This window comes from Eumetopias jubatus, unplaced genomic scaffold, assembly GCF_037043125.1.
Source record: "Eumetopias jubatus isolate StellerSeaLion01/CBP00866 unplaced genomic scaffold, mEumJub1_p1.0 scaffold_12, whole genome shotgun sequence".
NCBI classification, from domain to species: domain Eukaryota; kingdom Metazoa; phylum Chordata; class Mammalia; order Carnivora; family Otariidae; genus Eumetopias; species Eumetopias jubatus.
The window spans coordinates 77,502,123-77,516,747 of NW_028274818.1; the positions used below are offsets into that span (position 1 = coordinate 77,502,123).

A 14,625-nucleotide genomic window follows, 5' to 3' on the forward strand; every position below is an offset into this window, starting at 1 on the left:
TTCAATACAATCAAAATCAAAATCACTGCAGTTTTGTTGTTTTTTTTTTTTTTTACATAAAGTAACAGGTAGATTCTATAATGTTTACAGAAATGAGAAGGACCCAGAATAGGCAAAGGATTTTGGTTTTTTTTTTAAACAGAGGTAGCCTTTTTTTTTTTTAATATTTTTATTTATTTATTTGACAAAGAGAGGCCCAGAGAGAGAGGGAACACAAGCAGGGGGAGTGGGAGAGGAAGAAGCAGGCCTCCCGTGGAGCAGGGAGCCCAATGCAGGGCTCGATCCCAGGATCCTAGGATCATGACCTGAGCTGAAGGCAGACGCTTAATGACTGAGCCACCCAGGCGTCCCTAGGCAAACGATTCTGAAAAAGAAGAACAGATTTGGAGGATTTATACCCTCTAAATCTGAGGCCTGTTTTAAAGCCATAGTAATCAAAACCATGGAATATTTGCATAAGGGTAAATATATAAATCAATAGAAACACATAGGGAGTCCAGAAGTAGATCCATATACACATGCTCAATTGCATTTGATAAAGGTACAGAGTAATTCAAAGAGGCAAAGAATAGTGTTTTCAGGGGGTGGGGGGATGGGTTAGCCTGGTGATGGGTATTAAAGAGGGCACATTCTGCGTGGAGCACTGGGTGTTATGCACAAACAATGAATCATGGAACACTACATCAAAAACTAATGATGTAATGTATGGTGATTAACATAACAATAAAAAATTTTTAAAAAAAGAACAGTGTTTTCAACAAATGTTACTGAAACAAGAAAAAACAGTAGGAACAAAAAAATGACCCTTGATCCTAACCTCACACCATCTACAAAAATTAACAGAAAATTGATCTAAATCTAAATATAAAAGCTATAGCTATAAAATGGCTAAAAGAAAACATAGGAGTGTATCTTTGCAACCTTGATTGCCAGGGTTCAGCAAACTATGGACCACACACCAAATCTGACCCACTACCCGTTTTTGTAAATAAAGTTTTATTGGGACCCAGTCAGGCTCTTTCAATCATATACTATCTATAGCTGCTTTCACATTACAATAGCTGACTTGAGCAGTTGTAACAGAGACCATATGACCCACAAAGCCTAAAATATTGCTTTCTGGCCCTTAGAAAAAACTTTCCCTGACCTTTGAAGTTAAGCATATATTTATTATATGACCTAGCAGTTCCACTCCCAGGTAGGAAAAAAAACCATATTCCCTGAAAGACTTGTACACAAATGTTCAGAGCAACTTTATTCATAATAGAGAAAACTGGAAACAACCCAAATGCCCATCAGCAGGTAAATGGATAAACAACGTGCAGTTCTTCCATACAATAAATGCTATTCCCCATTAAAAGAGAAAAAACTATTAAATACACAGCAACATGGATGAATCTCAAAAATATTATGCTGAAAGATATAAAAGAGTATATACTGTGTAATTCCATTTATATGAAGTTCTAGAATAGGAGCAACTAATAAATTTTTATTGAAAGCAAATCAGGGGTTTCTTCGGACTGGGGATCAGAGTTTGGATGTGACTGCAAAGGGTACAAGGGAATTCTGGGGAGGAGAGTATTCTTTTTTTTATTATTATTATTTTATTTATTTGACAGAGAGAGATACAGCAAGAGAGGGAACACAACAGGGGGAGTGGGAGAGGGAGAAGCAGGCTTCCCGCTGAGCAGGGAGCCCGATGTGGGGCTCGATCCCAGAATCCTGGGATCATGACCTGAGCTGAAGGCAGACGCCCAACGACTGAGCCACTCAGGCGCCCCGAGAGGAGAGTATTCTTGACCGTGGTGGTGGTTACATTTCTCAGAACTCACTGTAACTTAAAGTGTATGTATTTCATTTTATGCTATTTTTATATCCATAAAGTTGATTTTAAAACTAAAAAAAAATTGTAAATGAATCAAACTTGAACTCATACAATAGAAACAAATATTAAAGCAAAGTCTCACTTTAGTACAACACTTGCAATCATCTATGCAGAAATGGATTTCAGTTCTGAAGCCTACTTGTGATACAAGTACCTTGGAGATTAACTTTTGATCCCATTAAGTAAATGGTCAGGAATGTGCTGAGTTGGTTTGTGCTAGTTAGCAACTGACAAGCATAAAATAACATAAATGTTGTGGGTTTCGCTGTATAGATTTCTCATGAAACACACTGGAGATCAGAGACAGGAGAAGCAAATGGTAAACAGGCAAACATATAAGTCGTTTTCTAGGGAGGGCCATAAAGGTTTAAAGATTCTCTCAGATCAGGAGAGGGGAAAAGAAAAGCCTGGCAGAATCCTCATTCCAGTGGGGCCTTATCATCAATAGCCATACAACCACCGAGAAAGTCCAGGGAACCAACACTTGGTATCTTTGCCTAATTGCATAGTTACCACCCTGTGGATGTTTCCATAAACTTTGTCATCAAAGACACCTTACATTCTGTAACACCGTCTGTGGGCACCTTTTAATCCCATCACTCTCTCCAACTCTGATAGCCATGTGTGGTGGATCCCCAAAAAAACAAGAAGTTTGACAGGAATGGAGTAATTTCAGAATTGGCAGGCTGCATGCATCCTAAACATATCTAAGCTAGTTCCATTTTAGTTCCTAAATGGATCTTCCTTTATCAAGATTAGACTTGACATATGTATGCTTGTTGCCTGTAAAGTCAGTAGGAAAGCGTAAGAGTGGGACAATTCTTAGTCCTAATACCCTCGTGTTCTATCTTCCATTCTCCATTTCATCGATTTCTGCTCCAATTGTTATTATGTCCTTCCTTCCGCTGCCTTTTGGTTTTAGTTTAGGAACTTCCTCTAGTTCCTTAAGGTGTAAAGTTTGGTTATTTGAGACATCTCTTTTCTTTTCATGTAGGCATTTAGATCTCTAGATTTTTCTCAGAGCCCTGTTTTTGCTGCATCCCATAAGTTTTGGTATATTGTGTTTTCATTTTTACTCATCTCAAAGTATTTTTTGATTTCCTTTATGATTTCTTCTTTGGCCCACTGGTTGTTTAAGAACATGTTGGTTAAGTTCCACATACATGTGCGTTTTTCTGGTTTTCCTTCTGTTACGGATTTCTAGTTTTATTTCACTGTGGCCAGAGGAGATACTTTTGTGATTTCAATCTTTTTAAATGTTTTTGAGGCTTGTATTGTGGCCTAACATCTGGTCTGTTCTGGAGAACTGTTCCACGTGCACTTGAGAATGTTTATTTTGCTATTTAGGAATGGGATAGCCTTCATAGGTCTGGATTAGGTCTGGTTGGTTTATACTGTTGCTCAAGCCCTCTGTTTCCTTACTGATCTTCTTTCAGTTGTTCTATCCATTGTTGAAAGCGGTATATTAAAGTCACCAATGATTGTTGCAGAATTGTCTATTTCTCCCTTCTGTACTGCCCATTTTTGCTTTGTATATTTTTTCAGCTCTGTTGTGAGGTGTGAATATGTTTATGAGTGTTCTATCTTCTGGACGGATTGACCTTTTTATCAATACATAATGTCCTTCTCTGTCTCTTGCAACAGTTTTTGACTACAAATCTATTTTGTCTGATATTATTATAGCCATCCCACTTCTTTTTCGGTTGCTGTTTGCCCAGAATATCTATTTTTATCTTTCTATTTTCAATGTACTTGCATCTTTAGATCTCAGCTGAGTCTCTTAGACAGCATATAGTGGGATCATGGTTGTTGTTTTTAAATCTCTTCTGTCAAACCAGTTCTGCTTTTTTTTTAAAGATTTTATTTATTTAGAGAGAAAGAGGGGAGGGGCAAAGGGAGAGGAAAAGGGAGAGAGTCCCAAGCAGACTTTCTTGCTGAACACGGAGCCCAACTTGGGGCTCGATCCCATGACCTTGTGATCATGACCTGAGCTGAAACCAAGAGTCGGACGCTCAACTGACTGAGCCACCCAGGCACCCCAATCTACCTCTACTTTTTTTTTTTTTAAGATTTTATTTATTTATTTGAGAGAGAGAGAATGAGAGAGAGAGAGCACATGAGAGGGGGCAGGGTCAGAGGGAGAAGCAGACTCCCTGCTGAGCAGGGAGCCCAATGCGGGACTCGATCCAGGGACTCCAGGATCATGACCTGAGCCGAAGGCAGTCGCTTAACCAACTGAACCTCCCAGGCGCCCCTCTACCTCTATTTTTAAAGAGATTTTAATCCATTTACATTTAAAGTAGTTACTGACAAGGAAAATCTTATTGCTCTCAATTTGCTATTTTTTTCCTCTTTTCAATTTCCTATTTTTTCTTTTTTCTTGTTGTTCTTCAATATCTGTTTTCTTCTTCTGTGTTTACATGATTTTTTTATGGTGTGCCATTTTCATTCTTTTCTCATTTCCTTTTCTCTGAAAATGTTAAAAGTTATTTTCTTACTGGTTACCCTGTGGGTATTATAATTAGACTCTTAACCTATTACAATCTATTTTGAGCTAATATCACCTTAACTTCAATAGCATACAGAAACCTTGCTCTTGGGGTGCCTGGGTGGCTCAGCCAGTCGGGCGTCTGCCTTCGACTCAGGTCATGATCCCCTGGTGCTGGGACTGAGTCCTGCATCGGGCTCCCTGCTCAGCAGGGAGTCTGCTTCTCCCTCTGCTCATGCGCACTCTCTCTCTTCTCTCTCTTAAATAATTTTTTTTTAAAAAAGGAACCTTGCTCTTATACAGCTCCTTCCCTCCCCCTGTATGTTAACACAAATTTCATCTTTACACATTGACTTTACCTAAAGTCAACTGATTCATAGCTGTCATTAAATCTAACAATATATTCATAGCAACATCTAGAATAGTATTTGACCAAACAACTGGGCACACAGCCTGTCAAGTTGACACATAAAATTTAACCATCAAAATAATCATACTTAAAAAAAAAATCTTCAAGATAAGAAATTGTGTAACTGGAGATGTTTTTCACGTTGACAGTGCTGAGAACTATGTATAATCCTGACTTCTTTTTATTAAAGATTTACTTATTTATTTTAGAGAGAAAGTGACAGAGAGAGAGAGAGCAAGAGCATGCAAGAGTTGGGGGGGCAGAGGGAGAAGAGAATCTCAAGCAGACTCCCCATTGAGTGTGGACCCTGACATAGGGCTTGATCTCATGACCCTGAGATCATGACGTGAGCTGAAATCACCAATCAGACATTTAACCAACTGAGCCACCCAGGCGCCCCTATAATCTTGGCTTCTTATGTTGTACTTTGTGGCTGCTAAAACTCCCCAGTAGACAAAGTAGTGACAATGTGCATGTCTTTTTTTAACCTTTTTTTTTATTTTACTAAGTAGGCTCTACACCCAACATGGGGCTCAAACCCACAACCCAGAAACCAAGAGTTGCATGCTCCAGCAATTGAAACAGCTAGAAGCCCCAATGTGCATACATTTTTAAGGTAGGAACGCTGATGATAAGTTAGGAAAAAGGCAGAATAAACTGGTTTTTGGTAGTGCCCATTTGGTAATTACATGAGTAGCCCTTTACAAAAAATAGTAATAAACACTTATTGAGCACATACTGTGTTAAATGCTTTATTAAACACTTTACATGGATTTAATCCATGTAATTTAATCCATGCAATAATTCTAAGAGGTTACTTTTTTTTCTTTTTTTAAGAGGTTACTTTTTACTATGTTGTGTTATTGGTAATTTCCACTTTACAGATAAGGAAACAGGTATTGGTTAGGGTACAATCGTGAAAAGAGAAACCACTGCAGATATTTCAAGCATAATGTTATTTGGTACAGAAAACTAGGTGCTTAAAAGCCTTTGCGGGGGGAAAGCCTTTGAAAGGGCTGGAGGAGCTACTGTCACAATGGTTTTCATTTATGCCACTGCTTCTGCAGTCCAAAAAGTAGGGAAGTTGCTGCTGCTGTCAGAAAAGTTCAGAAAAAACACTGTTGATTGTCACAGCTGCCTTTTATCACTGGAGCAGGGACTGGCAGGGAAGAGAGCCAAAGCCTAAACAAAATACACAGAACAGTAATTTATGTCTTTCTTCTACTTTCCAAATCTCAGGAAGTGCATCCTACTTGGCAAAATGTCAGTGAAACCAGAACACTGGCCATAGGGCATCTGGGAAACGTAGCTCCCAGGATTCCAGCCCTGCCTCTGGGATTGCTGAGAGGGGTATGAGAAAGAATGCTAGTATTCATTTTCTATTTTTTCCATAACCAATTACTACAAAGTTAGCAGCTTAAAACAACACTCAATTGTTGTGTCATAGTTTTTTATAAGTCCCAAGCTCAGTGGACTCAGCCCGCAGCGCATGCAACTCTTGATCTCCGGGTCATGAGTTCAAGTCCCACGTTGGGCATAGAGCTTACTTAAAAAAAAAAAAAAAAAAAAAAAAGCAGGCAAGATACACTATTACCCTAAATGGACATAACATTTCTGAAGTCTACTTCTCACTGGAATTAAGTCCAAATTCTTATCTGACTCCAAATCACTTGCCTCCCACACCCTCTCTTTCTCTCAGCAACCCTATGTACACCCTTCAACCATATTAAAAATTATTTTCCGAAACAAAAAAAAAACTTGTGCAAAGATTGGCATTGTTTTACTTTTTTTGCCAATTTCCTTAGTGTTTGACTTCAGACCGTTGGATTCGCTTATCTGTGTCTGCGTTTGACATGTTGCAATATTACAATGACACTTTTCCAGAAGTTTCTGGAAAATTCCGCTGAACACACCTGAGACCAACAGAATGAAAAGGCAAATAACTTCTATTATAAAAATAGTATTGCCGGGGTACCTGGGTGGCTCAGTTGGTTAAGCAACTGCCTTCAGCTCAGGTCATGATCCTGGAGTCCCGGGATCGAGTCCCACATCGGGCTCCCTGTTCAGCAGGGAGTCTGCTTCTCCCTCTGACCCTCTTCCCTCTCGTGCTCTCTGGCTCTCATTCTCTCTCTCAAATAAATAAATCTTTTAAAAAAAAAAATAGTATTGCCTTTGCGGACCGCCCCCCCACCCCGCCAAAATCCCTGGACCAGATTTTGGAAACCCACTGGGTAGTTATTGTGTTCATGACCCAGCTTTCTGGAAGGTCTGGCCTTGTCTCGTTTCTTTTGCAGCCAGTAGCTATTACAAGGCCAGTAGCTCTCCCTTCAGCGATGAGAGGAGCTTTATCGCACAAATGACGGTTAAGTTCGTTCCCTGCCGTGAGCATAGAGGGGGCACTCAGAACTGACTGAACACACAGCAACCACAAGAAGGGCCATTATGTGCCTCACGAAATCTGACGCAGCCTAAAGGTGGCAGGATCCCAGGACAATATAAGAAACTCAAGAAAACACAGCTGGGCTCAGCCCACTTGCCTGGGTCGCAAAATTTAGGAGTCGTCCCAAAACTCCGTAATCCAGGTGAATGAGATTTTAAAGGCAATATTCTGAAAATTCAAGTCGGTTTCTGTAAACAAAGTTTCCCTGGTCACGACTTTCGGAAAACTTTCCACCGCGTCGCGTGAGTCCCTCAGAGCAACGGCCTGGCGTCCGGCGCCGCCACTCGGCGGCCACGGACGACAGCCAGACAGAGAGGCAGCGGCGCGGCGGGAGAGCTCTCGGCACCCCGCAGCCGACTTCCACTTCCCGGCCGCTTTTCCCCGCCCCCGCCCGGCCCACTCCAGCAGGGCGCCCCTGATTGGCTGGATCGCCGCATGTTCGCGCTGCCATTGGCCGGGAGTCCGGCTGGGGCGGGCGCGGGCAGACTTACCTCCACAGGTCCTGGCGGGAGCGTTATTGTGCTCGGCGGTTGCTGTTCGTTGAGCTTCTGTTGAGAGAAGCGGCCGGTGCGGCGCCGCCGGAGGTACGTTGGGGCCGGGCGAGAGCGCCGCGCGAGCGGCGGTTGGCCGAGTCGGCGGTTGCGCGGCGCCGCGCGTCTCTCTGAGGGCTGGCGCCGAAGCCCGGGGACGCCGCGCGAGCAGGGCGGTCGCAGTGGCGGGGCCGACTGAAAGGCGCCCGCAGAGTGGCCCCGGGGCTCCGGCCGGGAGGACAGCCGCGACGGGCGAGAGCACGCGTCCGCGGCGCTTCCCGAGGGGGCGGTGCGGGGAGCGGCGGCGGCTGCGTGCGCCCCGCGTGGGGGTCGCGGCTACGGACGGACACGGCGGCGGCCTCAGGGTTTTATCCTTCCGAGTAAGTACGGGATCGGGGCCCGGCCGGACTATTTTTAGCGGCGCCGGGGCAACTGGGGTCCCGCGCGGCGCTGGCTGGCTGGCTGAAGAAGCGGGGGGCCGGCGCGGCCGCACGGAGGCTCCCCGGGGGCGAGGAGGCTGTCATCGAGAAGTGTCGTGGCGCGGGGGGCCCGGGGACAGAGGGGCCCCCTGAAGTCCCGCGGCCCAGGTCTGGGGGGTCGGCGCGCACACGTGTGCCGGACACCTGTTGCGCTGAGCCGCGCTGGGGATGCTGTAGCCCAGTCGTCCTGGAGATGGCTTTTCCGCTGGCGCACAAGCTTGAAAATACGGGCGTATCTACTTATCAGAGACCATTTTCTCCTTCCGGCCCCCACCTGGCCGGCTTTCCCTCCCGTTTTGGCAAAGTTGGAGGATGTGTAGGGTGGACAGAGGAAGCATATTGTTTGCTTTTGTGTCTCTGACTCCAGTCCGACTGTTCTTGGAAAACTTGACTTCTTCCAGCTTTGCCTGATACGGGGCCTGAAGATGAAGCTGCTGACGTGGCGAGCCGGCATCTGTTGTGGGATCCAGGACGAACTAGCTTTCACTGCCCTAAAGACTTACGTGTGGTCAAGATCTAGAAGCAGTGTGCTCAGTAGCCCCTTGGAAGGAACACGTTGGACCGCTTTGCGTCCTGTCCACTTTAAACGGACTTTGGTTACTCCAGCCTGGGATCTCATACTCTTCCCATGAGGATTTTGTGTTGTGTTTATTTGTAGCCAGGAAACGATCCGCGACACAGGTATTTGCAAAAACATGATGAAGAACAGTCAAGACCAAGATAACTTATGTCACAGGAGAGCTACTGAAAATGCAAAAATGAAGCCTCTGAATCAAGGTTTAATTACATCAAGTCCAGCTTTTGTGAAGTATGCCTTCGTAGTTATCCTTCAGTTCGGTTTTTAGAGATGTTGAGTCTGACCCTAATCGAATTAATCTACTTAACTCTCAGTCTGATCTGCAGATTTGTACAGACCACATCCTAAGATTGACTTCTGCCTCAACAGAAATGCATGAAGAGTGTCGTATTGGAAATGATTTACGTCTTTTAAGAGCTGGTGTGTCTAGGTACATCTTGAATCTTCTGCTCTTTTTCTTAACGACTCTTGTACATCACCTCAGCTTTCAGTCCACTGTATTTCCTTGCTACTTAATATCTTGAATTCTGGTGTGAAAATAACGGTGTGACCCTCACATCTTTGTGCATATCCTGTAATTCTGTTTTAGTGGGTGTTTACAGATGTATTTCATTTCATGTAATCAAATTTTAAGTAATATATTGGGTAGTTGTTTACAAATAAAAATAAACTTTATAACTTTGAATGTGCAAGAGTGTTCTCATTAAGTTGAGTGAGATTATATTAAATATAAAAAAGGACTATCTTATTTCATCTCATATTATCATTTAAATACTCTGTTCTCTGAGCCATTTTTTTTTTAAAGATTTTAATTTTCAGAGAGAGAGCACGAGCAGGGGGAGGAGGAGGAAAGAGGGGGAGGGACAAGCAGACTCTCCACCTACCACTCCATCCCATGACCCTGGGATCATGACCTGAGCCAAACTCAGACACTTAACTGACTGAGCCACCCAGGCGCGCCTGTTCTCTGAGTCTTAAACCTTGACAGATACCTTTAAAATGCATTACTATAGACCCAGGTACCTAACTTCTCATCACTTTTCAGCTTTACCAATCTCATTAGGACAGAAAGTTTGTAGTCAGGTAATATTTGGAGAGAAATAACTGACTTTCTGGGTAGGGGAGATAATCAGATGTAGTTTGAATTTTTGAACTCCTGATTAAATTTCTTAGGATATAAGGGATGTTCATAGACAGATCTTACCACATTTAACCATTAATTATGTAGACACAATCTACTAAATGCAGTACCATTAATGTACCTCCGTGTCATAAGTGTGTATAATGGCAAAAGTTGCTGAGGCCTGTTTTGGTACTTTAAGGAAAGAATGACCCTGGCTGGCTTTCCAGAACTTAATTTTTATAAGTTGAGTATACATTTAAGCCGGCATTTTATAAAGCGGCTTTATAAAGAAACTCCTCTTCCTGAGGTTGTAAAAGTAAAGACACATCTCTGCTCTCAAAGCTCATGACTAAAAATATATATTTGTAATGGGATATTCAGATAAGGAAGTCCTTTTCTTGGGGGAAGGCTTTTTTGAAGAGGTGATCTTTAAACATGACCTTGAAGGAGTTGGGAAAAAGGGGAAACATTGATAGATGACAAGTTGTGATGAATTTGAAAACAGTGAAAGATAGGTTTATAGGAAGTCAGTAGATTAAATTCATTATCTTCACAAAAAACAAAATATAGGAAAGATAATACAGTCATGATAGTCTGATTATGTAGAAAATACTTGCCTATAACAACTTAAGTATTGATTTAGCTACTGATGTGATTAAAAGGTGCATAGGTATAGAAAAGAGCTAAATCTCATCTGTTAAGTATAGGAATTTGATAATGGTCAGAATTTGTAACAAGAAATAACTAGTGTGAACGTATTAAAAATACTGAGATATAAAAAAACAAATGGTTAGTTAAAATTAACTGTCACTGGGTGTTAAGGAGTGCTGACAGGCAACTACTTCATTTCATTATGAGCACTTTATACTGTTTCATTTTATGGTATTACATTGATAAGTTTTTAAAGTAAAAGCAAAATTGTACTAGCACTTAGAAGTTGGCTGATGCAGCTGGTCCATGGACCACACTTAGAGGAGTAAGGATTAGTTCATGCTCATTATGAGATTGTCACCTGGCACAAGTCGATCAAGTTTTGTCATTTTGTTGACCATTATATACCCCTGAAGATAACCCTGTCTCTTCATATTTGGAGAGAAATAACTGACTTTCTGGGTAGGGGAGGATTTGTACTTGTGATACAAGATTTCTTTGTGTCTTAAGATCCTGGACTTAAATGCTGGCTCCAAACTGTTTCCTGGAACAAGTTATATAACCTAGCTCAGGTTGGTTGGTTTTCAAGTTTCACTTTTTAGTAAAGGGAAGGTAAAGATTTGGTTCAGTGGATTTTTAAAAAATATAACAAGAATTGCCATTTATTTAGTGCTTACATGTATTAAGATACTGTCTCAACAAGAAGCATTATGAGAGATTTCATAATGAAGAAAACCAGTCCATCACCAGGAATAGAGAAACTCAAATCAGTATCTACGTGAAGCTTCAAACTATATAAAGAAAAAAGCAAAATGATTAAATAAGAAAAAAATAGACAAACCTACAATCAGTGTTTTTAATAGCTGGAAGATTGTGAACAGCACAACTAAAAAAATCTGAACTAGTAGGCATTTACGTATAATAACACCACACCCAACAGTGTTGGAAGACATGTTCTGCTCAAATATATCTGGAGCTTTTGGAAAAACTGACCATGAAGCTAGCCTCAACAAATAAAAGATTGAAATAATTTTGGAGAATATTCTCTGATTACAGTGTAATTAAGCTAACTTTCAACAAAAATATAAATAGGGAATCTGCAATTGCCTGGAAATTAATCAGTGTTTTAAATAATCCACAGATCATAGAAGTATGGAGATTGGAAAATATTTTGAACCAAGTATTAAAATTGAGGTAGGGTTTATCAAAATGTGTAGAATTCAACTAAAGCAGAACTAGAGGAAAATTTTATAGCTTTAAATGCAAAGTGAGAAGGGAAAGGAACTGAAAGTTAAAAATCTGAGTTTTCATCTCAAGCTAGAAAAAGAACAACAAATCAAGCCTGAAGAAAATGAAATTAATGCCAACAGGAAATGGTGAACACTACGTACAATAGAAAGTCAGAAAAGCCAGAAGTCAGTGCTTTGAAAATAGTGATTAAATGGATAAATTTTAGTAAGAATGATGAAGAAAAAAGAACTGTCACTAATATCAGAAACAGAATAAAAAGAGCATTACACCAGACTCAGTGAAGCCTGGCTGGCTACCAGGGCAAAGAAGGAGCAGTGGCAGAAACAACAGCTGACACCGTCCCTGTGCCAGGCAGCCATGGGCCAGAGTGAGTTCAGCCTGCTGGACCAGTGGGGCCAGGCTTGCTGCAAAACCAATCTCCAGGGCCAGTGGGTGTCAATATACTTAACTCACTGTCCTGACATCTGCCCAGATGTGCTAAGAAGCTGGTACAGGAGGCAAGACAGCGGGAGGCTGAGCCTGACTGGAGCTGCCACCACCCCCATCCATTTTTTAAAAAAGAGAAGTACTACAGATCTTGCAAATGTTACAAATATAATTAGAAAATAATGAATAACTTTATAAATTTGAAATTCTGTTGAAAGAGAAAAACAACTAAAGTTAACAAACAGATGTAGAAAATATGAATGGTCTTGTGTCTATTTTTAAAAATTCAGTTATAATTGAAAAGCTTTATCACTAAGTTAACTCCAAGTCCAGATGGCATTATGGTGAATTATTTCTAACATTTAAGGAAGAAGTAATGCCATTTGCAAACACAAACTAAAAATCGAAAAGACCTTGCAGTGTTATGAGGCCACCGTATATACTCTCGCTGTCAAAACATGATAAAGGAAAATTACACTCTTCTCTTTCATAATATTGATAACAAGATTCCTGAGCAAAATGTTAGCAAACTTAATCCAGAACATGGGAGAATATCTAGGAATAAGCTAGATAAAATATTTTAAAATATCAACATGATGCAAATTAATTGAAGAAATGAGATTATGTAATCCTCTAAATAGATATGAAAAGACATTTGATTAACTTGAAAACATATTCATGGTAAAATCTTAACTAGGAATGGAAGAGTAATTATTAAACCAATAAAGCGTATCTCCAAAAATTATTACAAAAATCGTTTTTAGCGGTGATATAATGAAATGCCACACTTTGTCCAAGTTTGGTAATAAGAGAAGCATGTGCACTAACAGCATACCTATCACATCATACCGGAGGTTCTAAATGTAGGAAGACAAGAAAAGAAAAAAATAAGGATTAGCCAGAAAAAAATCATGACATTACCTACATAGAAAATTCAAACAAGTGAATCTAATGAATTGGGAGATGTGATCAATTAAAACACTGCTTATATTTCTCTGTAATAGGCAGAAATGTGAAATTTCAAAGACGTTTTTATTCATTTGAGAGAGCAAGTGAGAGTTCAAGTAGGGAGGGTCAGAGGGAGAGGAAGAAGCAGACTCTGTGCTGAGCAGGAATCTCAATGTGGTCCTCGATCCCAGGACCCCAGAATCATGACCTGAACCCAAAGCAGATGCTCAACGAACTGAGCCACCCAGGTACCCCATAAATGTGAAATTTTAAAATGCCACTTATAAAGCCTTTTAAGCTGATACCTAGGGCATTAAAGGAAGGAATAGAGAAGCAAAAGATGTGAGACATGTAAAATGGACACAAATTGAACTATTAATAATGTAAAATTGAATGGATTACACAATCTAGTCATATAGAGATTTTCAGATTGGAGGAGAAACAGCATCCAAGTATATGCTGTCTACAGGAGATAACATCTTAGTTTGAAAGATACAAATATGTTGAAAGTAAAAGGATAGAAAAAGATCTATTGTACAAAGAGCAACTGTAGGAGTGGTTATACTGATTTCAGACAAAATAGACTTTAGAACAAAAATTTTACTAAAGGTAAAGAAGGATGTTTTATAAGAAAAGGACTAGTCCCTCAGGAAGTTATAACAATTATATATACATATGTGTGTATGTATGTATTATATACACCTAATAACAGCACCAAAATACATAAAACAAATATTGACAAGAATTGAAGGGAGAAGTAGACAATTCAATAATAATGATTGGTGACTTCAATACAGCACTTTCATAATGAATAGAAAACTAGGCAGGAGATCAATAAGACTTGAATAACACTACGAACCAAGTAGACCTTAGAGACCTCTTGTAAACAGTCAAAATAACAGCAGAAAGCACATTCTCATGTACCTAGAACATTCTCCAGTATAGGCATACTGAGCCATAAAACAAACCTCAGCAAAGTTAAAAGGATTAAAATCAATGAAGTACACTCTGATTACAGTGGAATGAAATTAGGATTCAGTGCCGAGAAGAAATTTGAGAAATTCACAACTGTATGGTAATTAAACAACTCCTAATAACCTCTGGGTCAAAGAACTCCTCAAGGGAAATTAGAAAATACTTTCAAATGAATGAAAATGACGTAACATTCCAAAACTTTGAAGTGAAATTAAAGCAATTCTTCGAATGAAATTTGTAGTCAGGGAGCCACGGTAGCTCAGTCAGTTGAACGTCCGACTCTTGGTTTCAGCTCAAGTCTTGATCTCAGGATCGTGAGATAGGGGCCTCACATCAGTCTCCACATTCAGCAGGGAGTCCGCTTGAGATGCTCTTTCTCCCTCTCCCCCACTTGTGCTCACTCACTCTCTCTCTCTCAGATATATATATATTTTAAAGGAAAT

At 40.6% G+C, this 14,625-nt stretch overlaps 2 protein-coding genes across 3 annotated transcripts in view; both read left to right on the forward strand.

Moving 5' to 3' along the window:
* Window positions 1-7,657: 7,657 nt before the first annotated feature.
* On the forward strand, window positions 7,658-9,493 carry LOC114219863 (uncharacterized). The gene is made up of 3 exons (XM_028117482.2): window positions 7,658-7,682; window positions 7,768-8,132; window positions 8,633-9,493. Exons 1-3 carry the CDS (start codon window positions 7,658-7,660, stop codon window positions 8,861-8,863), a joined length of 621 nt encoding a protein of 206 aa, XP_027973283.2. The 3' UTR covers window positions 8,864-9,493.
* The window catches only part of ATF7IP2 (activating transcription factor 7 interacting protein 2), a 58,891-nt gene continuing 51,992 nt past the window's right edge, over window positions 7,727-14,625 (forward strand). For both annotated transcript variants that reach the window (XM_028117635.1, XM_028117636.1), the window contains exon 1: window positions 7,727-7,806. The gene's annotated coding sequence lies outside the window, so the exon portion shown is untranslated. The remainder of the gene's footprint in view (window positions 7,807-14,625) is intronic.

Bases quoted from the DNA above. Each gene is read 5' to 3' on its own strand.
- LOC114219863 (XM_028117482.2), top strand. From the start codon at position 7,658: ATGTTCGCGCTGCCATTGGCCGGGA. The intron at 7,683-7,767 runs GTCCGGCTGGGG...CTGTTCGTTGAG, and splicing joins CGCGCTGCCATTGGCCGGGA to CTTCTGTTGAGAGAAGCGGC. The intron at 8,133-8,632 runs GTAAGTACGGGA...GACTTCTTCCAG, and splicing joins TCAGGGTTTTATCCTTCCGA to CTTTGCCTGATACGGGGCCT.